Source organism: Talpa occidentalis, unplaced genomic scaffold (assembly GCF_014898055.3).
Source record: "Talpa occidentalis isolate TD23 unplaced genomic scaffold, MPIMG_talOcc4v2.1 talOcc4.12, whole genome shotgun sequence".
Taxonomy (NCBI): Eukaryota; Metazoa; Chordata; class Mammalia; order Eulipotyphla; family Talpidae; genus Talpa; species Talpa occidentalis.
The window spans coordinates 101173124-101198903 of record NW_023601212.1 but is presented as its reverse complement, the minus strand read 5'-3'; the positions used below and the strand labels follow the sequence as shown (position 1 = coordinate 101198903).

General features: G+C 64.3%; 1 protein-coding gene across 5 annotated transcripts in view; it reads left to right on the top strand.

Annotated features, from left to right (window-relative positions):
* MGRN1 (mahogunin ring finger 1) overlaps positions 1-23937 on the top strand; it is a 30404-nt gene extending 6467 nt beyond the window's left edge. For 2 of the 5 annotated variants that reach the window (XM_037507672.2, XM_037507669.2), the window contains exons 2-17: positions 6180-6298; positions 6684-6772; positions 7137-7283; positions 8430-8547; positions 9982-10048; positions 10554-10603; positions 12450-12497; positions 13488-13556; positions 13937-14096; positions 14710-14819; positions 16092-16157; positions 17293-17519; positions 17658-17772; positions 18009-18054; positions 18931-19029; positions 22470-23937. In XM_037507672.2, coding sequence (XP_037363569.1) covers positions 6206-6298; positions 6684-6772; positions 7137-7283; positions 8430-8547; positions 9982-10048; positions 10554-10603; positions 12450-12497; positions 13488-13556; positions 13937-14096; positions 14710-14819; positions 16092-16157; positions 17293-17519; positions 17658-17772; positions 18009-18054; positions 18931-19029; positions 22470-22582 — 1617 coding nt within the window. In that variant the 5' untranslated portion in view covers positions 6180-6205 and the 3' untranslated portion in view covers positions 22583-23937. Of the gene's footprint in view, positions 1-6179; positions 6299-6683; positions 6773-7136; positions 7284-8429; positions 8548-9981; positions 10049-10553; positions 10604-12449; positions 12498-13487; positions 13557-13936; positions 14097-14709; positions 14820-16091; positions 16158-17292; positions 17520-17657; positions 17773-18008; positions 18055-18930; positions 19030-21101; positions 21147-22469 lie in introns of all 5 variants that reach the window. The other 3 variants (XM_037507671.2, XM_037507674.2, XM_037507670.2) reach the window with 3 other exon arrangements.
* The last annotated feature ends 1843 nt before the right edge of the window (positions 23938-25780 follow it).

Sequence of the window (25780 nt, the reverse complement as noted above, 5' to 3'; positions counted from 1 at the left end):
TGGACTGGACTGTATGAGAAGGTGGTTCTTCTTCCACGTCTCTGGAAGTTGTGCTGGCCACATCAAGGAGAACGAGGAATCATTGGGTGCTGGTGATTTTTTTTTCTTTTTTTTTTAAAAAGACTTATTTATTTATGCATACAAGAGCTGGGGTTTAGACCAGAGGTGTGTGTGTGGGGGGGGGGTGGTGAGAGGATTCACCAGAGACAGAGTGGGGAACAGAACAGGCAGATTGACCGAAGTACACTGCTGAGGGGAGCAGCGGGTGAGTCAGGAGAGGTCTGCCGCGCCATTGGGCAACTGCTCCCTGGCTGGCCGGGGAATCGAACTCATGCTGGAGAGGCTGCGGACAGCTTCATAGGTTGCGTCTTAACCCCTTGCGCTACTAGGGAGGCCCGATTTTTTTTCTTTTTTAAAGATTTATTTATTTATGCACGCAAGAACTGGAGTACAGGCCAGGGATGCAGGGGGTGAGAGGACCCACCAGAGACAGAGTGGGGAGCAGAACAGGCAGACTGATGAAATACACTGCTGAGGGGAGCAGCGGGCGAGACAGAAGAGGTCTGCTGCACCCTGTGAGTAGCTCCCTGGCTGGGGATCAAACTCGTGCTGCAGTGGCTGCCGATAATTTCACAGTGCTGTGCTTAACCCCCACGCCATCATGGAGGCATTGGATGCTGGTGTTTTTTAAGGCCTCTAACATGGTCTGGCTTTTTTTAATCCAGCTGTATTGAGCTGTGACAATTGTGTGGAGATAGTGTGGACACGCTGCGGTGATGCGAGTGAGGCTCTGACACTGCACTGTGTGTACTGTGTACTGCTTGTTGCAGAATGACTATCATGGTGAGGTTTGTTCATGCGTCTGCCACCTCCTGTGATTACTTTGTGTGTGTGTGTGTGTGTGCTTTTAAGGTGTGTCCCTTCTGTTATCTGATGTCCTGCCTCCCAGTACTCCTCCTCCGTGGGCCGGGCATTGGGATCCTGGGCTGGGCATGCAGGGCGGCTGCTGCCACAGCCGCCTTTGTGTCTGGCTCTGGTTTCCGTGAGTCCCATTTCTTTGGGCCCATCTCTCCCCTCCGCTGCCTGCTTTTTTTTTTTTTAAATAACTTTTTATTTATTATTTATACAAGCACTGGGTACAGTCAGAGGCATGGGAGGGTGAGAGGATTCACCAGAGCCAAAGTGGGGAGCAGAACAGACAGACTGACGAAGTACACTGCTGAGGGGAGCAGCAGGTGCGGCAGGAGAGGTCTGCGGGCCATGTGGGACCCTCGCCGGCGGCCGGGGATCAAACTGGCGCTGCAGAGGCTGCGGGCAGCTTCGCAACCCAGTGCTCAACTGCTGCGCCACTGGGGAGGCCCATTGCCTGCTTTTTTTTTAAAGATTATTTTATTTATGCATACAAGAGCTGGGGTACAGGCCAGAGGTGTTAGGGGGTGGATGAGAGGATTCACCAGAGACAGAGTGGGGAGCAGAACAGGCAGATCTACTGAAATCCACTGCTGAGGGGAGCAGCGGGGAGACAGGAGAGGTCTGCTGTGCCGTGTGCGTCAGCTCCCTCTCCCTGGCCCAGGATCGAACTTAGGCTGCAGAGGCTGCAGATAGCTTCATAGTGCCGCGACTAACCCCTGCGCCACCAGGGAGGCCCAATTTCCCTTTTATATCGTGGTAGGGTGCATGTAATGCAGCCACCGTGACTGTTTTGGGGCACACAGGACAGTGGCGTTAACAGCATTTACCTTGTGTGGCCCCTCACCACCAGCACCCCCAGACTTCTCATGAAACGAACAGCCCCCTGTGATGGGGGCCTTACGGAGTCGCTCAGGTGGCCAAAGTCTGTTTCTCACCGCATCCGGGCCTTAACCACATTTCTTGGCTCCAGCTCCTAGAGCCTTGGAGTGTCCCCCGTTGGGAGTTGAGGTGTCTCTTGTTCGGTGAGCGGAGGCAGCTTTTGGAAAAACCAACTAAGGAGAAACTGGATGCTCGGGAAACCAACTGGGTTTGGGGGACTGAGCTCTCTCAGGCACCCCCCCACCTCCAGGAGGGCAGAGGGCCTGTTGTGGCATTCAGTCCCCTGGGGCCAGTGAGCTCCATAAAAGCTGTGTCACGAAGCCCTATACAAGCCCCAAAGGAAGGCTTCAGGGAGCTTCCGAGTTGGGGAACCAGCGGGCTTCCCCATGTCACCTTGCCTGGCTCCAAGCTCCAGAGGACAGGGCGCCCTTGTTCAGGACCTTGCCCCGCGCTTCTAGTCATCGGGCCGCTGACTGGTGTTCTCCAGAGCCCTTTGTAGCGCTCGGCTCAAGCGCTTGCAAATTAAGGGAACGGAGGAGTCTTGGGAGGCCCTGGTTGGAGCTGGTTGGTCAGAAGCACCGATAACTCCCGGGGCTTGAAGAGGGGGTGGCACGAGCCTCTGAAGCTGGCAGCAGTCTGTAGTGGAGGGGCCTTGGGAGGGGGAGCCCTTGAGTTGCGCACTCTGTCGTGGCCTCTGGGTCTCAATGTCAGACTCAGCTGGATTTCGTGCACCCCCTGCTGGTGTCCAGAGTGGCCGTGGGTGTGGGGAAGCCGCCACTCACGTGGAGACCGAGGTCGGGAGCCCTGTCTTCCCCCCCCACCCACGCTAGCTCCCCGCTCCTGACCACCCCCGCCCCCCCCCCCCGCCCCCGTCTCTGTCATGCCTGCTCTGATGTCACCGCTCTCGGGCCTCATCCCTCGAGGTCCTCAGTTGTGCCCAGCAGTGGGCGGGGGTCAGCAGGCTCAACCTCCAGGAGCAGTGGGGCCAGTTGGGCCCCGCAGTGCAGGAGCGCTCCGAGCGCCCCGACCGGCCTGCGCCGGGGAGGCCCAGGTGCGCGCTGCTTCCACGTCTTCCTTTGTCATTTTCGTATGAGCGCCTTGTGGTTTCAACTCGCCCTTCCCAGATGACCGCCGAGGCCCCCTTTCGGCCTGTAAGCGCCATTCGCTTCTCTTCCTGCTGTTGGGAGGTGCCCACGGGCGTCCTGCCCGGGTTTGTGCCGAGGCGCCTCTTCCTGCTGCCCGCAGGGTTCCCTCGCGAGCACGTCTTGGTACCTGCCCAGCTCTAGGGAAGCTGGCGGTTCTTTGCAAGTCTCTGTGTTTGTGGAGACAGCTCAGCTGAGACATGGAAAGCACTGGCAGGCGGGGCGTCTCTGGAACCCGAGGGCTGGGGAACCAGGAAGTGGAAGCCGTGGGAACGCAGGCCCCACGCCCCCTCTGGCCCGTTGCCCAGGCTGCTGGGACCCGTGTGAACCCGGCTGCCCCAATCAGGCCCTGGGACCAGGTCCTGTGGTCTTGTGGGGCTCCTCTGGAGAGGAGGCTGTTGGCCTAGCACGGTCGCGTGTCCACTGCCGGCAGCCAGTGGTGCCGGGGGGAGGCCGTTTCCAGGAAAGGGAGGTAAGCTGAGGAAGATCCCCACTCCCCCCAAAGGTGGCTCCAGCAACCTGGGGAGACTCAGTGGCCCAGCATCTCTGCTCAGAGCTGCGCTCAGCATATTGTCCTGCCGCCTTGCTGGCCGGAGCTTTGCTTACGTCGGCCTGTGGTGGGGGACCCGGAAATAAAGCTTCATGGGGTGACTTTGCCCCGGCTCCAGGCCCCTGCGTGTCCAGCTCCTTCTCTCCGCTGGGCACCCAGCTGCCTCTGTCCTCTGCCTTCAGGTTGCAGCAGCGCTGCTCGCTGGGGCACAGGAGGGGGCACGGCAGTGGGCTGAGTGACCGGTCGAGTGCCAGCAGAGAGCCCTGTTCTGTGGGTGACGGGTGACTTGGTCTGGGGAGGCCATGGGTCCTGGTGGGAGGAGAGGAGTCAGTGGGGATGAAGAGACGTGGCGGGCAACCCTGGGTGGATCCTCTGTGTTTTGGGCTGTGGGGCTTCTGGCCTCCTCCCTGGCAGGGTGTCCTGAGATCAGCGCCCTGGGGACTGTGATATTCTGGTCCTGCCTTGGCCAGACCCAGCAGATGGCAGGAGGCTGGTAGCCGGCAGCTCCAGATCTGCTGTAGAACGAGGAGTATTTTGTGTGGTGCAGTGAGTGGTTCCCAGTCATGGCCTTCCCGCCTTTCCCCTCGCCTGGGGTGGGCACGAAGACTGGGCAGGGGAGTGAAATCCAGTTCCCAGGGCCAGGGCTGTTTCTCAGGGCCCGCTGGGTGACTAATTAATGGCCGGGTTTACCTGGCAGCAGCCACACCTGAGCTCAGCCCTGCAGGAGTTTGGGAAAGTGCCTGAGGCTGGGGACTGGTCATCCCAGAGCTACCGCATGACCAGAGGGGTGAACTGCCAGCCCCCCACTCCCTGTTCAAGGGAAGGAGGGACCTGGTGTGCTGGGGGGCGGCGACACCTCCTCTCTCCTTCTCACGGGGCTCCCCCTGGCTGTTGCTGAGTTTTAGGGTAACCTGCCCTGAGCTGCCTTGGCCAGCACACCCAAGGAGGCATCATGGGCACCTCTAGTCAGTTGGGCAGAAGCACAGGGCTCCTGTCATTGGCATCTGAAGTTGGGGAGGTCAGTCTTGTGAGACTGAACCCCATTAAACTTGCATCTGATGCATCTCCAGGGAGATGGGGTCAGATGAGTTAGAGGCACAGGACACCTGGTTGGTGTCCGCTGAGGGCTGGAGACTCACCCGGTGGAGCCAGGGGTCGGCAGTGGTTTTCGTGAGGTCACTGCCTCACAGGTCACTGATCTCGTGGTGCCTCTTGTGCCCCAGTAGTAGCCTCTTTGCCACCACACATGTGTGCATGTGGCAGGCAGGGAGGTGGCCCCCCTGCTTACAGGATGGGGGGCATGTAGGACTCTGGCAGCCAGGAAGGTGGGGGGGCAGCATCACTAGCTGGCAGTGTGGGGGGTGGGCGCCTGAGGAGGCTGACAACCTGTGACCTCGGCTTTGAGGCCCTCTGGGGCTGGGAGCAGCTTGGCTCCCCAGGACCTCTGCAAAGGGGCCACATCAGCCCTTGCGCCCTGTGTGAGCTGGGCAGCTGGCCGCATGCTGCTAGGGGTGAGGACATACCTGCCCCGGGGTCAGACAGATGAGGGTCATCTGCGTGGGATCCACACGTCCCCCTGCCAGGGGCACGGAGGGATGGCCTCCCTGCCCACAGGGCCCCTGAGTAACACATGGGAGACCCAGGGATGGTCAGGGTGTGCGGGTGTGGTGGGCAGAGGTCAGCCACACAGAGAGACCTGGAGCCGGGTGGCACAGGGTGCCGGAAGGACGAGGCTGGGGTGTGCGCACTGCCCGGAATGCAGGTGAGGGGGCAGGGGCACCAGGGTGGGGAGTTGGGGTGTGCGGGACTCGGAGGAGGCTGGGGGGTTACGGACGTGTCATGTGCATTTACTCAGGTCCCCAGGGGCTGCCCGAAACAGCAGCCTGGTCCCAGGAGCCCCTGCGGGCTGCTCTGCCACAGGGGAGTCTATTTACTCAGTTCCCGGATGAGGCCAGGAGTTGGGGACACTGCGGAGCTGCCCCTTTGGGGGCCCTGATGGCAGTGGTGGCTGTCCCATGCTGACGTTGGGGGGCCCCGAGCCTCCTGCTTTGCATTGTGGCTGTCCCAGAGGTTGGTGGGTCTGGGTGCAAATGCTCCTCAAGGCTGGGGTTTGGGGCGCAGGAGCTTCCTCGGTTCCCAGAAACACCACAGAACCGCAGTTTACCTCAGGAGTCCAAGAACAAGGTGATGGTGGGGAGAGGTGATTCCCCAGGCTCAGGGGGCGGGGGGTGCCTTCCTGCGCTGCAGCCTCTGGGCCCCGGTGCCCCTTGCCTCGGCCGCCTCCACCTTTGCTCCCTCGACGCTCCCCCTTCCCCTGTGTGTCTCTGGGTGCCCTCTCCCTGTCCTTTCCCTTCCGAACACACGGGTCATGGGCTGTAGCCCCCCGGTCCAGTCTGCCCCCCCCCCGCCGTGCAGCGGCTCCCCTTTAGGTCACATGCGCAGGCCCGCGGCGGGGCTGGGGCTGGTCTCGTGGGGACACGGCTCGGCCCCCGCAGAAGGAGCTTCCGTCAGAGGGGAGGCCCGAGCAGGCCCGCGCGGGGAGGCGAGGGAAGGGTCGGCCGCAGGTGGGAGGGCCTGGCGGGGCTGGAGCCCAGAGCAGGGGCACGGCCCCGCTTCTCTCCAGGGGGAGCTTTTCCTGGGGCCGCTGCCAGGTGCTCCCTCGGCCTCATCTGCAGATGTGTTTCCCTTCTCACCAGGAAACTACTTTGCTTCCCACTTTTTCATGGGCGGCGAGAAGTTTGACACCCCCCACCCTGAAGGTTACCTCTTCGGGGAGAACATGGACCTGAACTTCCTGGGCAATCGCCCCGTCCAGGTGGGTCTCGTGTCCCGGCGCAAGGCCCGGGCGTGGGCCCCCCGAGGTGGGGCCCGGCCGCATGGGGTGTCCTGGCCACTGCCCCTAGAGGCGCCTGGCGAGGTGGGATGGTTCTGCGACGGGAGTGAAGAGCCGCGGCTGCCGCGAGCAGCGGCCAGAGGGAAAGGCCCAGGCCGGAGCTCTTCTCACAGAGTCGCCTTCGCTCGTCTCCCGAGAGGCTCTCTCACCTCGTCCCTTGCCCAGTGCGCACTGGCCCCTTGGGGGGCCCTGGGGGGGCACAGACCAGGAAGAAGGGAGCAGTTGGTGACTGAGGAGAAGGACTAGAAAGAGGGTGCGGGGGGGGTGCCCGAGTCAGCTGAGGTCACTTGGGATTTTTCCCTCCCAGTTTCCTTATGTCACCCCCGCGCCCCATGAGCCCGTGAAGACGCTGAGGAGCCTCGTGAACATCCGGAAAGACTCCCTCCGGCTTGTGAGGTACATGGCGCGCGCAGCGGTGCTGGGGGCACGGGCTGGTGCAGCTGAGCCCTTGAACCAGGGCCTCGCCTGTGCTGGTGCCAAGCGCCGCCGGGCAGTGTCTGGCTGCTTCTGGTTGGCGCGACCCGAGGGGCGGGTGCTGCTGGTGCTGAGTGGGCAGCCCCTCAGCACCCGGGATGCCCCTCGGCCTGGACGGGCCCGCCCCCGTGAGCAGGCGGGCGACAGTGGCGGACCCGCTGTGGGACCGAAGGGCCTGGCCACGCTACCCCAGAGCACTGGCTCCTTGCAGCGCCCACCTGTGGGACACCCAGGGCGCTCGGGGGACAGGGTCGCTCTGCCCCCTGATGGGCCACTGCCCCCGTAGGTACAAAGACGATGCCGATAGCCCCTGCGAGGACGGCGAGAAGCCTCGGGTGCTCTACAGCCTGGAGTTCACCTTTGACGCCGACGCCCGCGTGGCCGTCACCATCTACTGCCAGGCAGTGGAGGAGGTTCTGAACGGGGCGGCCGTGTGAGTGCCATGGGGCGGCGGCCCGCTCCCACCCGTAGTGTGTGCGCGCTCAGAGACATTAGCGAAACGAGGGTCCTGCTGGCCTCAGAGGTCCAGCTTCAGCAGGGCGGTCCTCTGCAAGGCCAGCCTGGGCAGATGGGCCTTCCTTCCCGTGGGGACGCCCTGCCTCCAACTCTTGTCCAAGAGCTCGTCGTTGGGTCCCAGCCCTGCCCTGCACCTGTTCTGACCCGGGTCCTGCTCCTGCCTCAGTCTCCTCAGCTGGAAATGGGTGGTTGGAGCTTCTCCACTGTGGCTGGTGTGAGCAGACTGGAGGTCTGCCTGGAGGAGGAGCACAGCTGGTGCTCCATCAGAGGAGAAGCCAGGGGCTGTGCAGGAGCACTCCCTGCTGTGAGGCCTGAGGCTCCCCTCACCCCCACAAGGCCTCAAGCAGCCATGCTTCCTCTTGGGACAGCCCTTGAGAGAGGAACATGCTTCCAGTTTAGACTTTGTTCTTTGGGGCTCTGCCTTGACCTAGATACCTCGTTAAACCGGTTTGTTCCCCGGCCTCAGGCGAGGGTCCCATCAAAAAAAAAAAAAAAAATTTAGTCATTCATTATCTATTTTTCAACTGGGCAATAGTTCTTTTCAGTTTTTCTAGATTTTTAAATATCAGGTGACAAGTGCAGTGTGAGGAAGCCTCTCGGTGACCCCGTGTCCCCACAGGCAGAGGGCTGGAAGGCCAGACATCCTGGGAGGCTGCCCCCGCTGAGCATGTCCCTGGGTGGTGTCCCCAGGGGGGCTGACACCCCCCCATGGCTGCGCTCACAGGGTGAATGTTGGACCCCCCCAGGCCTCTTGGTCTGCCTGACCTTCGGGCCATTGTCATTTGCCTGGGCGGGGAGGGTGTGGTGGCAGGCAGGCGCAGCATGTGATGCCAGGTGAGGCTGTGCTCTCTGTTTGCCCCTTTGGCTGTGCAGAGGAAGCCCCGCGTGACGGGGGCAGCCAGGCAGGATGCTGGGGTGATCTACGGGTCCAGGGCTGGCTCGGTCCCCACAGACCAGAGGCTGGGCGCTGCCCCCAGAGGGCCTGTGCAGTGGGGGGCGGCGGAAGAGGGAGCACGCAGGGCTCGTGCACAGGCGGACCTCACCGCCCCTCTCGGCCCCCCAGGTACAGCCCCAGGAGCCCTGCGCTGCAGTCAGAGACCGTCCACTACAAGAGAGGGGTGAGCCAGCAGTTCTCCCTGCCCTCCTTCAAGCTCGACTTCTCGGAGTGGAAGGACGACGAGGTAGCCTCCTGGCCGGGCCCTTCTGACACTCTCCTCTGGGGGTAGGGGTGGCCCAGGGGCTCGTTGCTGCCGCCGGCGTGGCTGGTGAGCGTCAGGAGCGCTGCCTGCCCAGGGCCGGGTGCCAGCTGGCCTGACGGGGTGGTGGAGGCCCACGGAGCTGTAGCCCAGGCTCTGGTGCCTGAGGGTTGTCAGGACCTCAGGGCACGGATGGCAGCATCCTTCCTCCTGCAGAGTCCACAGCCTGGACAGCACTCACAGGCCATGAAGGAAGTGCGTGGCCGCAGAGATGGGTCCTGGCCATGACAAGGGGCGCCTTGGTTCACGGGTCTCGTGGAGGCTGTGTTGGCACTGTGGGCGCTTGGTTCAGGGTGGTGGGGGCCGCGCTGTGAAGCATGAGGGGCCCGTCTTCTGCACACACTGCTAGAAAGCTCTCCTGGGCCCAGGGAGGAGCGCAGTGCGAGCAGACAGCCGCGCTCGCCGCTCCCACAGGTGCAGGGACGCGCTGGCAGACCTCGAGAGTGGCTGGCTCCTCAGAGGTCGGGGGCTGTGTGGGGGCTGGCGGACCTCTGGATGCTCCCACCCTGTGACCGGCGCGCATGCTGGTGAGGCTGCTCAAGTTTGAGAACCTCTGCCCTGGCCTCGTCCTTTGCCCTTCAGCACATGTGCTGAGCCCAGCCAGCAGTTTGGGCTCTGGACTCCAGTGAGGGCACTTGCCCTGGGGACATCCCTTACCTCCTTGGCATGAGGGAAGCTGTGTGCCCGACATGTTGGATACCCCTCAGCTGTCCTGACCCGCCTTGGCCTTCTCTGGCTACCTGCTCTGTGAGCCCCCCTCTGGTTTTCTGTTCCATGTGTTCAGGGTGGGGCACACGTGACAGAACTCACGGGTGTTTACCCGCTGTTGTTCCAGACAGTGTCCTCACCCAAAGGAGACTCAGCACTCTGCTTCCCAAGTGCCCCCTTGGCCCCCATCCCTCTCTGTTACCCGTATTCTGGAATGGCTACTGCTAAGCCTTACTATAGCTAGAAGGTTCTAGAAGTTACTCTTTTCGAGGATTGAAACCGTGTTATTCCGTCCTCATGTGACAGTGCTACCGGCCAAAGGCTTTGAAGAAGATGCTAGCTGGTGTCAGATAAACCCCACTTACGTGAACGGGTCAGAGACGGGTGTGGGGCGCTCACGGGGGCAGAGTTCCTGCTGGGGAGACGAGAAGGTTTCGGAGGCGGATGCTGGTGGTGGTCGTGTGGCCTTACAAATGCTCTCTGTGTGCTGAGTTGCACAGCAGAGGTGACTGAACAGTGGTTTCATGTCCTGTTTCACCACTCAGGGAGAACATGAAGCCAGAGTGTTTGGTTTGCTTGGAGCCCGCAGAGGACCCGCCTGCTGGCCCCACTCCCGCTCCGTCTGACTGTTCTTGCTTCTTCTCTCCTCAGCTGAACTTCGACCTGGACCGGGGCGTGTTCCCAGTGGTCATCCAGGCTGTGGTGGATGAAGGGGACGGTGAGGGCTTCTCCTCTGCCTTCTCCCTGTGGGTGTGTGCGTGCTGGAGGGAGAAGCCACTTCCTGAGGCGCTTCTCCCTCAGCTTCACGGGTGCAGGGCGTACAGGGCTGTCCACAGGTGCTCTCCATCTGGGCACCTCCTGCCCCAGGCGCAGGGCCAGTCCCTTCTCCCCACTCGGAGTCCCTGCTGCCCACTCCCCACCCCACAGTAGGGGAGCTGGCCCCTGGCCTGCATGGTCCCTGCTTGCGCTGGTCACGCCATCCCCTGTCCTGTCACCACTGTACAGGGTGTCGAGTCCCTGTGGAGCCCTGAGCCCAGCTCTGTCAGGCAGGGGATGCAGGTGCAGGATCGGTCTGGGGTGGCCGGAGGGACAGCTGTAGGGTGAGGTTTGGGCCAGAGGGAGCAGCAGGTCTGGGCAGAGCAGCCCCAGGCTGAGAACATGGAGGGCGAGGAGAAAGCTGAGCAGAATGGGGCAGTGCTCTGACCCGCACCCTCTCTCTCCAGTTGTGGAGGTGCCTGGCCATGCCCATGTGCTCCTGGCCGCCTTTGAGAAGGTAAGTGCTGCCCTGCCCCTTACCTGGCACGGGGTGGAGTGGGGCTGGTATGTTTGGAGACCACAAGTCTGAGCTGGACCTCCAGGGTCAGGGAGTCCCTGCGTCCTGGAGGTGGGCCTGGGAGCTGAGCGTCTCCATCAAGAAGCTTCTCAGAGAGCACCTGGTATGTGGTGGGGGAGAGCGTGCTAGATGGAGGCCAGCCCTTGCTAGCAGGGGGCCTGGGACGCTCACGTGGGGCACTCTGGGCACAGACCAGCCTTCCCCCGGGCTACCTGGGTCCTCAGGGTCACCACTGCCTCTGGCTGTGCCATTCCCCCCAAGGCCCGGATCCTGGGTGCTGCTGGAGTGTCTGCCTCACCCTGAACGGGGGCTGGGTGACCCTTACACCCCCTGAAGCTGTACAGACGGCGGTCATCCTCTCTCCGGTGATGTCTGTGGGGGCACAACTGGGCCCTCGTTCTTGGTTGCTCCTTGGCACTCAGCATGCAGTAGATGCCCAGTGGGGTGGACAAGATGCAAGAGGGGTAGATGAGCGTCAGTCCCCTGCCTAGTGTGGCCCAGACCCTCTGGGTAGCGGGGGAGACACCAGCTCTCCCGGGGTCGCATGTCAGGGTGCCCCACCTACGGGGCCATTTTCGTGGAAGGTGCATTGTTACCTTCGGTATAATGTGCTCTTTGCCTCTCGTTTCTTCCTTGTCCTACTCTCTGGCTCCGGCCATTGTGTCTTTGGGAGTGGGCTGGTTGGCCTCACTGCTGTCCCCACACTAGGTTCTGAGGACAGTCCACTTGCCATCAGTGCTGTTCCTGTGAGCCAAATGGGCGCTTTGGGGGACTGTCCCTGCAGCAAACCAGTGCTGGCAGTGGGACAGGCCCCTGCTCTCTCTCAGCCTTGCCAGACGTGGGGGTGCATCCCCTGTTGAAATGCCGCCACCCCGTGACTCGACACTGCCCTGCATGGTGACCTGCTTCCAGCACCGGCCACGGCCCAGGACCCAGCATGAGGGTCGGCTCAGCTGACTTAGACTTGCCCTTCCCTGTGTGTCCCGCTGACCTGGCTTCCGGGCCCCGCCCCCACCTCCACGACCTTTAGTGCAGGGCCTGGCCCGAGGCCCTTTGTCCTGTGCTCTTCCTGGACCCCATGAGTGATCGAGTGCCCGAGGGGGTCAGCCTGCGCCCTCTCTAGCTCTGCTGGCCTTTGTGCCTGCGCTCAGCCATGTCGGAGAGACAGTGGTCACCTCGTGCCCCGGCTGGGGCAGGTGGGTGTGCCGTGCTTCTTGCTTAGGGTCCAGTGAGAAGCTGGACTAACAGAACTTTCTGTTAGAACTCGTCAGCCTCTCCAGAAAATGCTGTGCGCTGGTCTGGGCTGACTGACGGTGGTGGCGCCTGTCCGTTCTGGGACCACTGCTGTCCTGTTGAACCGAGCGGTGTGTGCCTGATAGCACCATGGCGTGCCTGCCGTGTCTTCTCCTCAGGCCGGTGGGTGTTGGCCTTTCCCGGTCCTCCACATGGTTTCCTGTGCCCCTCACTTGGGGCTGGAGCTGGCCTTCCATTGGGCTGCTGCTAGTTGGTGGGAGACCCTGCCTGTCTTGATCTGGGAGCTTGAGCTTGCGCTTGCTGGAGTTATGGGGCCAGGCTCTGGAGGTCAGACTTGGGCCCGACAGGCGGGGCCCTTAGGAGCTTCTTGGGGAGTTTTGAGTCAGGTCAGGGGCCACACTCCGGAGGCCTGGACCAGCTCTTCAGTCTTCAGGGGTGCCCACGTACTTCATTATTTTCAGCCACAGCTGCAGGTTGACCAGGGCTTAGCACTGGCCGCGCAGCCGCGTTAACATGTGTCTTTCTCCCACAGCACGTTGACGGCAGCTTCTCCGTGAAGCCCCTGAAGCAGAAGCAGATTGTAAGTCTGTCAGAGGGGATGCCATTTTGGTTTAAGAGGCACACAGGACACCTCAGTTGTCCTGTGACTGCTCCGCCGGTCACATGCCCGACCCACTATGGGTTCTGGGAAGTCAGGGCCCGAGTTTGGGGGTACATGTGTGTGTGCTACCCTCTGCGCAGCTGCCACTGCTGTGGGCCCCTGGGTCTTGTCCCACCCGCACCATGGGCCTGGAGCCCAGTGAGCACCACAGAGGCGCTTGCTGAATGGGTGGATGGAGGACGCAGGGAGGAGGCAGGAAGCAGGCCCACAGCCGTCTCTGCCTCACAGTTGCTGAGAGGGCCTCAGTATTGGGCAAAGACTGGTATTGGCTCCCTTGAGCTCGAGAGGTGGGAGGGTGTGGCCTACACAGCCTTTCTTCCATGGCCCGACGCCAAGGAGGTCTCCGCAGTGCCTGCTGTTGACAGAGCTTGAGCTCGAGGTTCGACCCACGGGACCAGAGGGTCTTCCCTTGGGGGCCTGCCAGTGGGAGGGTGTCGGCTGCATCAGCCATGTGAGGAATGGTGTTGCAAGAGGGGGCGGAGAGCCACGGCAGGCTGACCGGGAAACCCCAAGGCCGGCAGGTGCTGTCTCGGGAGGGCTGCCCGGCACCTGCGGCTCTCGGAGGGGGTCTAGTTGGTGGAACTGTGGGGACTGCAGCACAGGCCACTTCTGAATGTGGCCCATGTGGGGCTGGCCCCCAAGCACGTGCAGGCTGATGGGAGGTGTGTCCAGGGTCATCGTTCTCCACGCCAAGGTGCTAAGGTGGCCAGAGTGTGGCTGCCAGGCCCCTGTGGGGGCAGAACAGTGGCCCCTCTGACCGCCCGTGCTGCCCGTTGGGCCAGCGGTGGGGCTGGGACTGGACAGAATCCCCCACACCTGCCCTCCAGGCCTGCGTGGCACTGGGGTGGGGCTGGAAGGTGGGAGGCCTGAAGGGGCCTGGCAAGTGCCCAGACCCCCCTCTGCCTGCAGGTGGACCGGGTCAGCTACCTGCTGCAGGAGATCTATGGCATCGAAAACAAGAACCACCAGGAGACCAAGGCGAGTGCTGTGGTGGGCGCGGAGCCAGCCGGTGTCTGTGGGTCACTTTTAAGGGCCCGCAGGCCGGGGGACGGCCCCCTCCTTGACAGTCTATGTGGTGTCTCACGTCGGAGTGTGCCCTCGGGCCCCTGCTCCGCGGTGGTGTCCGCTCCGTGTTTTCTCCTTGGTGGTGAGGAATAGAAAGACCCCGGCACCCCACATTCCGCAACCCACTCTGGATTTGTGGGTGCCCTTGGGGTGGGGGCTGCAGGTTGCTGCTGGGCTTGCGTCCAGTCCTCCTCCGCCCTCGGGCTCCCTTTGCCCAGTGCCCCCAGAGAGGCCAGGCCCCCACCAGCCTCTGGCCCCGAGGAGGTGCTGACCCTGGGGCCCCTGTCCCACAGCCCTCGGACGAGGAGAGCAGCGACAACAGCAGCGAGTGTGTGGTGTGCCTGTCGGACCTGCGGGACACGCTGATCCTGCCCTGCCGCCACCTGTGTCTCTGCAACTCCTGCGCTGACACACTGCGCTACCAGGCCAGCAACTGCCCCATCTGCCGGCTGCGTGAGTAGGCCATGGGCAGGTGGGTGGGCGGCCAGGGATACTTGCCAGTGGTGTGCATGACTGGCATGTGGGCTTGTGGTGGGACCCTCACTGTCCTCACGGTGTCCCCTGAGCCGTGCAGTTGCTAGCAGGGCTAGCGCTGAGGCCTGGCCAGCAGCCCCTCCCCTAGCTCGCTCGTCCCTGGGTGGCAGGTGTCTGTGGCACTGTGGTCACCCTGTGCAGGTGGCACAGGAATGGCCTCGGACACCGGCCCACCTGCCTGCTCATTTCTTGGGGTACCTCCTAGGAGAAGGCCCTCCGGGGCCCAGGGTGGGCCGTGTGCTCGAGTTGCTGTGCAGTGTGATTTGCAGCTGCCTCTGTCCACTAGACAGTCTGGGGCTTGGCAGATGTGAGGCCCGGCCTAGAGACCTGTCCTGTGCAGGCAGCGGATCCTGCCCTCGGCCGTCTCCCTCCCAGGTGGCTTGTGGTAGCTCCATTTTGCCTCTGATTCAGAAACATGGTTTGGCCCGGGGGTGCCGCCATGAGGGTGGTCTGCGTCCCTGGAGTTTGGGGGCTTTGGTGGTACTGGAACTGGCTATCCCTGGCGTGACGCGAACCCCTCCCTCTGCCACAGCCTTCCGGGCCCTTCTGCAGATCCGGGCCGTGCGGAAGAAGCCAGGAGCCCTGTCCCCCGTCTCCTTCAGCCCTGTCCTGGCCCAGAGCATGGAGCATGACGAGCACTCTGTGAGCACCCTCCTTCCTGTGCAGGCCGTGGGGGCGGGGGGGTTGGGGAGCCGGGGCCTGGAGGACGCCAGACCAGTAGTCCTGCCCGCCAGTTCTCTGGGCCTCATGGCCCCTGGGGTGGGGTTAAGTGGGGTGCTTGCGCAGCTCTTGAGCTCCAGCTGCCAACAGCAAGAGCCTGGTCATGTTAGGCTCCTGTGTGGTCCTTTAAGCGTCACCATGGTTTCCCCGAGCCAGACACCCAGGTTGCTGGAGAGATGGGCAGAGACGGGAGGTGTGGAGGTGCAGAGAGATGCAGAGGTAGGGAGAGACAGATCTGGAGAGAGATACAGGGTGGAAAGGGCGATACTGAGAGAGCACAGCCTGAGAAAGAGATGAAAGAGACAGACACGTTCAGCTGGGGATGGTGCTGGAAAGGTGCGGGGTGGATGACAGAACAGGCGTCGGGTGGACAGACCTTGAGTGGAGGCTGCTGGGTTCGGTTACTCTTGCAAGCCCTCAGCTGAACCCCTGGGGTACCTCTCAGTGGCCTTGGCGCCAGGCCGCCCACCCCTCAGGCTGCTCAGCCCCCTCCACCCACAGAGAGTATCTGAAAATGGCTTACATTTGAGAATCTGGAAATTTTCCTCAAAACTCAGATTTCTGGCTTGTTTTCTGAGATCTGAAGGCGTGGTCTTGCTGCTGAGCCACCCTCAGGGCTGGGGACCCATCTTCGCCTCAGGAGTTGGCCAGCTGGTCCCCTAAAGACCCCACTCACGGTGACATGGGGCTGGACGCCCAGTGTTGTGGGTCTCTGCCACCCACGTTTGCCCCGCCCAGTTCCTGCCTGTGTGGGGGCTGAGCCAGACCCTTGTGTGGCCCTTCTTGTCCCGAGAGAGCCCAGATGCCCCCGAGCCCAGGGACGTGTGGACTCCACTCCCTCTTGAGGGTCGTGGTCACCAGGGGAAGGGCCTCCTCGCTGCCTCGCTCCACCCCAGTGGTCTCCCCGCGGCTCCAGCAAGCCCAGAGGAGCTGTTTTCTCGAGTGGGGCCGGGGGCTGGCTCTCTCCGCTGCCGTCCCCAGGTGTGAGATGTGGGTAGGAGTTTGCCAGCTGCTGGGCCCACGTTAGGGGCAGCCACGCCCTGCTGCTCAAGGTGACCTGGATGGTGGCGGGTGGCACTGGGGCGGCCGCCGTCCCCCCCATTCAGAGCCCTCGCCCATCTCATGCCCGCAGACAGGGCCCGAGCGCGCCCTGTGGGGCGGTACTTGTGAAACATCTGGTTTTTATCTTGACAGTGTCCCTTTAAAAAATCAAAGTCGCACCCCGCCTCACTGGCCAGCAAGAAACCTAAAAGGGAACCAGTAAGTGTGTGGGCCCGCCCGCCTCGCTCGTCCTCGGGAGTCCTTTAACCGTCACGTCCGCTCTCCCCGTCCTGGCGTCCCCGCCCCGAGGGGCGTTTGAAGTGCCGGTGTTTGTGGCCGGTCCTTGTGCAGGGACAGCGCGCCGGCCGCAGGCCGCCCTCACAGCTTTGCTTCTGCCCCCGGCCCCCAAATGCCTTCGTTCCCCTTTTTTTTCTTGCTGGCAGTGGAGAGGAGGATGGAGGCAGCTGGCACTGCTGCTGGGCTTGCGGGCAGCTCTCCTGGCGCGTGCTCGCCCCAGGCCCCTGCCCCTCGCCCACGGGTTTGGGCAGGGACAGGAGAGGCCTCTGCTCATGGCCTCGGCTGACCTGGGCAGCCCGCCTGAGTTCGTGTCCTGGGGACGCTCTGGCCATCCCGAGTCCAGAGGGAGGGCGTTCTCTGCCCGAGGGTGAGGGTCAGTGTGGTCTTCGCCTGTGAGGGGAAGGCCGCTCGGGAGCACGCGCTGTTCACTGGGGCCCGGGCCCCAGGGCAGGACACCCTGGCCTGCTCCTCGCCACCTGGGTCACTTTCCTGGCCAGGTGGGCGCCAGGCATCTGCCCTTAGGGCCCTGCAGACTGGGCCAGGCTGGGCCTGTTGATTTGATTCTCCCAACGAGGGGTTGGAGTGTGGGTTAGAATCAGGGGTGGTGTCAGCCCCAGGACACCTGCCTTGGAGGCCGCTGCCTGGCCTGGCGTGCGGCCCGCCAGGCTCTCTCACCTCTGGCATGGCTTTGCTCCCCTTCGCTCCCACGTTCTCCTCTCACTAACCCCTCTCTCTCTCTACCCCCCACCAAGGTAGGAACAGAAAGCCAGATGGGGCCACTCAAGGCTTGGGGGGCTTGCCCGTCTGCCCTCCTCCTGGGCACCAGGTGGGGATTTGTGTGCTCAGCTGGTGGCCGAAGGAGCCCTATGCAGGGCTGGCTGCTGCTCCGGAGACCTGGGCACCCCTGAGGGTGGGGCCCTGGAGCCCCTGAAGGTGGACAGACAGCAGCTTGTGGGGAGCAGAGCAGCTGGGGTGCAAGCCCTGGTCTGGCCTCTGTGGCCCTGGCCTGTGGGCAGGGACCCAGCCAACGCGTCCTCACCGGAGCTTGTCCCCACAGGGCTCGGACAGCGTCCCACCTGGCTACGAGCCCATCTCCCTGCTCGAGGCTCTCAATGGCCTCCGGGCCATCTCTCCGGCCATCCCTTCCGCTCCCCTTTATGAGGAAATCACCTACTCGGGCGTCTCGGATGGCCTGTCCCAGGCCAGTTGTCCACTTGCTGGGGTGGATCGCGTCACGGACGGCGGCCACCAGAAGGTCAAACCAAGGAGCAAGTCCCCTGACAGGTGAGGCCAGAGTGCTGGCCGTCCCCACCGACGGCAGCAGGCCCGCTGTTCGCCCTCCTTGCGGGAGCAGACTGCCCCCGCAGCCTCCCCGGCTGGGTGGGTCCACTTGTCCTTCACACACCCCTCCTCTGTCCCCAGCACCCTGCGGTCCCCGTCGTCCCCCATCCACGAAGAGGATGAGGAGAAGCTCTCCCAGGACTTGGAGGCTCCTCCACTGAGTGGGGCGGGGCTGGTGCTGAGCAGCCCCCCAGAGGTGAGGGCCCAGTCCCCACTGCCTGCCTGCCCATAGGTCTCCCATTGGGGTGTGCGCGCCCTGAGCCCCACACGGCCACAGCCCCCTCAGCTGTCTCCCCAGGCTCAGCGGTGCCCCCGTGGTGGGTGCTTGGCAAGGCTGCTGCAGGAGGGAGGGGTGGTGTCTGACCCACCTGGACAGGCCTGGCGCCGGGTCTGCATCACCAGAGCGCCCTCTCGTTTTCCCTTCATTTCTAGAGTTTCGTGGCAGAGGAGGTCGATGAGACGTTGTCATTAAATCAAGGTAAGCCCCTTGGGGCGGCCCTTCTAGATGTTTCCAGAGTGCTTGCTGGCTCTGCTCCCACGAGCTGCTGCCCTCCCTCCCCAAGCACGGCTGGGGGTCTCCTGGTTGCACCCCACCAGCCAGCACTTGGAAGTAGCAGTGGGTTCATTTCCCACCATGGTGCTCTTGAGTGTGGCCACAGCCTGGCCTCAGCTGGGCCCTCGTGCTGGCCCACATAGCTGGTGGCCAGGGTGGCGCACAGTTCAGCCAGGCCTCTCAGCCTGTCCTGTGTGCCATGAGAGCATGGCCTGCCCTGCAGTGGGGAGGCCTAGTGGGGAGAGCACCTGCCCCTCCTTGGGATGGCTGTGGGGTGGAGGGAGGTGCCTCCCTCTGCCTGCTGGGGTGTCGCTGTCCTGCGCCTTCCTCCCCAGTGCCAGACAGATGAGGAGGCCGAGGCTGAAGGTCAGTGTCCTGGCAGGGTCAGAGCCAGGAGGTGGCCCTGGCTGGCCAGCTCCCAGGCGACCATGTGGTGAGAGCCTTGTTACATGGCTCCTTGTGGGGGTCCCCAGGCGTGTTGTGCTGCCCTGACCCAGGTCCCTCTCAGGACAACCCCCCCCCCAGGTCCAGGGCCCTCCCCTGTGAGGCTGCAGTACAGGTTCCAGGCTGGGAATGGCCCAAAGGATGCAGTTGGCGTCTCTCTCCGCTGTCTTGTCTGCCACAGAGGGCACAGTAATAAAACCAAGCCCTGGCCTGGGAGTGGGGCTGGCGGAGACAGGTGCAAGTGCCAGCGCCTGCCTCAGGGGCCCTGGGAGAGCAGGTTGGGGTGGGCTCTGGGGGCCTGGGGCAGCGGTCCAGCTACCAAGTCTCCCACCTGTGAGCCTCTCTGCCTCTCCACAGGGAGCCGAGCACCCTCCATTGAGAATGTGCTGCAGGACGGCAGCCCCGAGCGCTGTGGCCACAGCCAGCCGGGCCCACCTGCTGACATCTACCTGCCAGGTAACCAGCTGCCCGCCTGGCTGCGCTGGGGGTGGTGCCAGGCAGGAGTCCCGCTCCCTGTCCCTGCCTCCAAGCCAGCTCCTCCCATGGCCCCCAAAGCCCTTCCCAGCCAGCACACCCTTCCTGCACCCTGGCTCTGCAGGCCTTTGCCCCAGGCCCCTTCCTGCCCAAGCTAGTGCCGCCCACTCGGCCAGGCGGCAGACCTGGCCCCACTGCTGTTGTCACAGCTTCCCTCACCTGTCTGCCAGGGAGCTACTCACACAAAGCCGCCTGACGGGGCCACTGGCTCTGGACTTCATAGGGTGGACTTCCCAGGGCACAGGCGGTCAGACGGGGGTTTGAGGTGCTGGCGGGGGCAGTGAGGGAGGGGTCTGGCTGATCTCATGTCCCCTTTCCCAGGGGAGGCTCGGGGCCGCACTTCTGCTCTGTGCTCCCCTGGGCCCCCGAGACAGGGACAGGAGTGGGGCTCTAGGTGCTGTACCTGGTGTTGCTAAGCAAGGTGGGTCCAGGCGGCAGCCATGTTACCCTCAGACTTGAGCCTGACCCCAGAGCAGTCCTCCCACACGGCAGGGAAGCCCCCCTGCCTGCTCTGGTGCCACATTGCTCTGCCATGACCCCACCTTAGAGCCTGGGGGTGGAGGCTGCTTTGGCTTGGACGGGCCTCCTGTTGCTCCTGGGGCTTCTGGGCCGTGGCTGAGCAGGCAGTGAGCAGTGGTCTGCTTGACTCACTGGGACCCACACAGCAAAGCCTGTGGGCGAAAGCAGAGTGCCTGCGCCCCACAGTACCCATGGGATTCCAGAAAGTTCTTTCAGAGGATTTCAGGTATTGCATGGTGGTACAAAACTTGGGTGGGGTACCAGGAGAGGGACTCAGCTCCCGGAGCCACAGCCCCCAAGGTGGGGTGTGGGACCTTTGCCTATGTGGCCTTGGCAGTGCCACCCTCACCCCTTCTGTGGCTCCCGACTGTTCAGGCATCAGGAAGGTCAGAACAGGTCACAGCTGTGGGCCTCAGGTGCGATGAGACCCCGAGCCCCCACTTGCCAGCCCCAGTCGAGCATCTCAGGCCACGTTCGCCACAGGTTCCCAAGTGGGAGGCTTCCACAGTGGAGGTGGGAGGGGAGAGGCCATGGAGCCCGACTGGATAGAGGCGGGGCAGGGCGTGATGCCTGGGCCTGGGGGCTGCTGGTCCCTACCAGTGGGGCATCCTAGGGTGGCTCCCGCATGGGCATCACCTGTGGCACCTGGGGGTGGGCAGAGGTCCTCAGGGGTGGGTGCTGTGCGCTTGCTGTCTCAGTCACCTGCCATCACCCTGCTCCGTTGCTGGCTCTAACCCCCAGCAGGGACCCCGACCACTGTCACATTTGGGCATGTTGAATAATGACATGTGTGTGCGGTGTCTCACTCTGACAGCCGCACAGCGCCCTAGACAGAGGCATACACACACATGCACGCTCACGCGCGCACACACACATGCACGGTTCACAAACAGCGCCACCGCCGACCTGGACACACACATCTCTGGATGGCGGTGCTCAAGGCCCCGAGCCTCTGTGTCCCCTGGTGACGGGGAGAATCGAAGATGGTGAGACCCAGCTGCCCCGAGGCCAGCGGGGTGGCCTGGAGTCCTGCCTGAGGGCTGTTTCTCTCCGCTGGAATGTGGCCGTGGGCTCTGGTTGTCAGCACGCCAGGGTCAGCTCGTTATTTAAGCACATGGGTCTCTATGCGTCGAAGAGCTGGGGTGCAGGCCAGATAGAGGTGTGGGGTGAGAGGACTCACCAGAGACAGGGTGGGGAGCAGTACAGGCAGATCTACTGAAACACACTGCTGAGGGGAGCAGCGGGCGAGACAGGAGAGGTCTGCTGCGCTGTGTGGGTAGCTCCCTGGCCGGGGAATCACACTCAGGCCGCAGCAGTGGTAGCGCTGAGACTTAACCCCCAGGCCACCAGGGAGGCCCTGAGCACATTGGTCTCGAGGGTCTTTCATCTCTGGCCCCTTCCACTCTGAGGGCGTTGCCACTGGGGCGCCGAGCACTCTGCTAACCCAGCTTCCGTCTCTCTCCTCCTCCGCACAGCCCTGGGGCCTGACTCCTGCTCTGTTGGTTCAGAGGAGTGAGCTGGTACGTGATGCCCTGCGCGCTGCTGGGCGGCCCTACCCCTCCCTCCACGGGTTCCCTCCTGTTTTCCGGGCTTCTCCCCTCCATGTCTTCCCCGGGGCCCAGGATTCTGAGTCCAAAGCTCCACCGCCTGTGCCTCTACCCCAGGGGTGACCTGTGCCTCTACCCCCGGGCCTGACTGGAGCCTGTGGCGTGGCCCTCTGGGTCCAGTGGCCCTGTCTGGCTCTTCCAGCCGTTCCGGCCCCAGGAACAGTGACTCAGTCCATGCTGAGACCCCACTGTTGATGCTGACCATCTTGTCCCCCACCCACCTCTGGAACTTTCTGGAAACATCCCCCCCCCCCCCACCACACACACACACAGATCAGTTTACTAGGACGGCGTCAGAGGTTGACTCTCCACTTTATGCCCGGGTGCCCCAAACAGATGCTCCATGAGTACTGCTGCCCCAACAGCAGACTTGTGGGGATGCGCTCCTCCTCTTCTGCGTGAGCCCGGCGGCTCTGGGAAGTCTGGGGGAGACCCCGGCGCCATCCGTGGCCCAGGTGCTCGCGGGTGTGCGTGTAGCGCCCCTTCAGCCCCCGCCCCTCACAGGCCAGGGCGCAGCCCCACGGGGCTCTCTGGGCGCCATCCTGACTCCAGGGCTGCTGTGTGTGTGCTTGTTCTGTTCTGAGAGTGGCTCGAGCCCCCCAGAAGCCTGTCCTCCTCCGATGTTCCTCCTAGTCTCCTCCCCCGCTGAAGTCGGCCCAGCACCTTAACAAAGGTGCGGCGCCCACGCAGTGGGAGGCCTGGAGGGTTGCCACATGGGTGCGGCTGCAGAAGCGGGGCCAGGTTAGACCCGCCACAGGAGCTGTAGCTCGCCTTCGGCTGCGTGGCAGAGCGAGGCTGCAGCTGCTGCACCCGCGGGCTCTGTTCAGGCAGCGGCGCAGAGCATCCCTGGGAGTGCGTAGGACCGGGCCACGGAGCCCCTCGTTCAGGCAGCCGTGCTGGCTGCACCTGAGGAGTGTGGGTCCCTCAGCCGCTGCAGACCTGCATCCCAGGGGGACAGTCTGGGAGTGGCAGCCGGGCCTGTGGGGCAGGTGGGCGGGGCCCCGGGGCCCCTGAGCGCCTGCTCACCGGGTCCGGCCCAGCGGGAGAGGACAGCAGCTGGTCGGATCCAAGAAGGTGGGCTGGTGAGGGCAGGAGACCCCCGCACCTGCCTTCGGGCCTGTGTGGTCCCCACAGACACGCAGAGGGGCTGCTGGGCGCTGCCGGGGTCCTGGTGGGTGAAGGGAGCAGGTGAGGGACAGGGGTACGCCTGACCCTCCTCTCTGCTCCCGCCTGCAGGTTGGTCCACCTCCATGGAGACGCCCCGCAGCCTCCGCGCCACCAGCACCCTCCGGCCTCCGCTCGGCAGTCCCAGTCCTGACCCCGGGACCACTGAGCTGACCCCACTCTGAGAGCCTGGCCCTGCTGGCAGCTGGAGCCCTCCGCTCCTCAGACTCTCCGAGGGGCTGCCCAGACTCTAGCACGCCCCCAGCCTCTCCCGTTTGCACGCCCTGCGTGCCGCTGGCTCCCGGGGCCCTGGCGACCCTGACTGAGGAGCACAGTGGGCCGACCCCTCTGACGAACCCCTTGCAACGGTTGATGTGTTTGTAAATGGTACAAGATGAAGGACAGCGTCCAGTCCCAGTGTCGCGCTGAGGCTTCCCCAATCCCTGCCAGCTCAGGCAGGCGCGGCCAGAAGGTTGACCCCCTCCCAGGAACTCAGCACGCTGGCAGGAGACAATTCCCCGGGTGAAGCGGTGCCTTCACAGCCCCGCTGTGGGGGCTTGTTGCTGGGAGGCGAGGACACCGGCTGAGTTGCAGCCAATGAAGGAAAAGTGCCTGCCCCTCCCCCAGGCATGCCCGCCGTGGCTGGCTCTGCTTCCTGGAGCCCTCTGCGGTGGCTGTGCTGAGGCCTTGGCTCCCCGCTGCTGCCCCTCTCCCGCTCCACAACACCCCCTTGCTCCCCTCCCCGCCCCCCAGCCCCGCCTGCGCCCTGGACGGCCTGTGGTGTACCCCAGGCCCTGGCCTGGCCTGAGGCGAAGGCAGAGGTGTGGACGGGGCCCTACTGCAGCCTCGCCCCTGCTCAGAGGGGTTCTGCTGCGGGCCGACACCCGTGGGTGGAGGGCGCCCCTCTGGCAGCGGTGCTGGTGGCCACCTGCCCAGGCGGGGCTTGAATCGCCCCCTCCCCTCTGCCATTTCACATCACCTTGCATTTCTCTGATTTGTTCTGTCGGGGCCCCTGTTAAGGACCTCTCTGGGGTGGGGGGATCAGGGCCTGACAGCCCACTGGGGAGACAAGTCTCATTTGAGGCAACCTCGTCTTTTTTAAAGATAGACCTGAGCAACAAAGCAAAGGGGTGCCTGGCCTGGGAGGTGGAGGGACCCCGTCCCAGGTGCTGGCCCTGCTGGAAGGCCTGGGCGGGCAGTGTCAGTGCGGCGTGCCAGCTGCAGGGCGGCACTGGGGCCAGCGGCCCGGCAGGATGGGGCTGAGCAGTGAGCAGCTGTCTAGTGCTCCCGCTGCCCGCCATGGGCTGGCCGCCTCCCTCCAGGCACCCATGCCCTCCTGCCAGGGCCCATGTGCCGTGGGCAGCAGTGCTGCCCTGCTGGGAGGGCGGGCTGCAGACCGGCCTGTGTCGGTCATATGTGTGCTGTCACTTGACGTACTCTGGTTGGCTGGTTTTTGTCCGTTTTTACTGTATATTTGTAGTAATAAAATCACGCAGCGTTATCGTGTCTGCGCCTCCCTCCATGCATGGCTGCTGCTGTGTGAAGCTCTACTGCCTCTTGGTCAGGAGGCGCCTCGCTGGGGCTGCTGGCTGTGACCCCTCAGGGCAGCATCAGCGAAGCGGGTGGCAATGGGTGGGGGGCGGGCAGTGTGGGAGCCACGTGAGCGAGTGGCCGGTCGTCACCGGCACTCATCGTCCAGCTGCTGCTTGGGTTGAAGCAGAAGGGGCCCCAGGGCCAGCTGGCCTCAGGAGGCCCAGCGTGTGCCTGTGTGGCCGCAGCCCCCAGCTCCATTGGTGAGCCTCGCGCAGATGTTGGCTGAGCACCCGCTTTGTGCTGGGGACGATGGAGGGCACAGAGCCCAGGCCTGGGAAGCTGAGCCTGAGTCACCATGGCACAGGTCCCCCAGATCTGGTGTCAGGAGGAATGTCAGGGTGACAAGGCAGGGAGATGATGAGATGAGATGGTTCAGTCATGCCCCAGAGGAGCTGGCAGGTTGCTCTGGCTGGCTCCAGGCAGCTGGCACAGCAAACACAAAGCCCGGGGGCAGGAGTGAGCCCACTGTCCACAAGAGTGGAGAGCTGTCCAGTGGTTCGGACCTGGGGGCCGGACAGATACTGCAAGGCTTGCCCTGGAGCCAGGGTTTTATTCTAAGAACAAGCTTCTAAGCAGGGGAGCAGGTTAGGTGCAGCCCAGCGGGGTCCAGAACACCCAGCACAGCGGGGCTCCGCCACTGCGCGCCAGCCGGGCCCTCGGCTCCTTGGCAAATGCAGCTCTCCCAGCAGCGCTCGGCAGTGGAGCCGTCCCAGCCCCTGCCCCGGCCAGCAGCTGCCCAGCTGGCGTCTGCTGGGGGTCCCGGTGTGAGCAGAGCCGCAGGCCTGGCTGCGCTGGGCCAGCCTCCGCTCTTCTTCCCCAGGCCGACCCGCTCCTGCATCAGTGTCCGTACAGGGACCTTCGCCCCATGCCTTCTGCCCCCCCCCCGGGGCTCTTTGCCCTGGAACCGGGCTTCCCCTTGCTGTGGTCCGCCGAGCCCGCGGCTGTGCACCCACGGCCCGAGTCCCACGGGACCTCACCGCGGGGACCCCAAGGAGCTGCTGCGGAAGCGGGGCCCTCCCGCCCTCGCGCCCGCGGCCGTCGCCCTCCAGCGCTGGGGCCGCTGCGGCCTGCGGGGGCGGCGGCTCCTCCGGCCCGAGCAAGGGGCACGGCCTCCACCGAGGCCAGCGGGCCCCGGGCCCTCCCTGGGGCGGTGCGCGGGCCTCGCGGGCCGCCGGACCGTCGTCTCGAGCGCAGCACCGGGAAGGGGTATCCGCGGAACCTGGCGGGTGCGCGGGGAGTCGGGGGCTCTGGCGCCGACAGCGGCTGCGGGGTGGGCCTCGGGGCGCAGGCTGCTGCCGGGCTCCTGGGGAGACCCCACTTCCTCCCACGGCACCTCGGCGGAGGAAGCCTGGGGCGCCGACCTGCTCCGACCCCCGCCCCCCGGCCCTCGGCCCCCCGGCCCCCCGGCCCCCGGCCCCCCAGCCCCCAGGCGCAGGCAGAGCGACCCCAGCGCTCCCGACTGCGAGGCCGGGGTGGGCGGGGCAGGCGGAGCGTCGACTCCGCTCAGGGTGACGTGAGCGCGCTGACCCCGCCCGCTCCCCGGCGCGTTGCATTGTGGGCGTTGTGGTTTCCGCTGCTCGTGGGCGGGGCTCCGCTCAGGGTGCGCGGCCATTGGTGCTTGGTCGCCCCGCCCCCTTTGCACACCGCCCCTCCTGCTTCACAACGACGCGTCCGAGCGCCGCGGTGGGGTCGGCCCGGCACGCGCCAGCGATTGGCCGCGGGGCGTGTCCCGGCCGCGCCGCCGCCCGGGGATTGGCGGGGCGCCGCGGGGGCGGGCCCGCGCATGCACT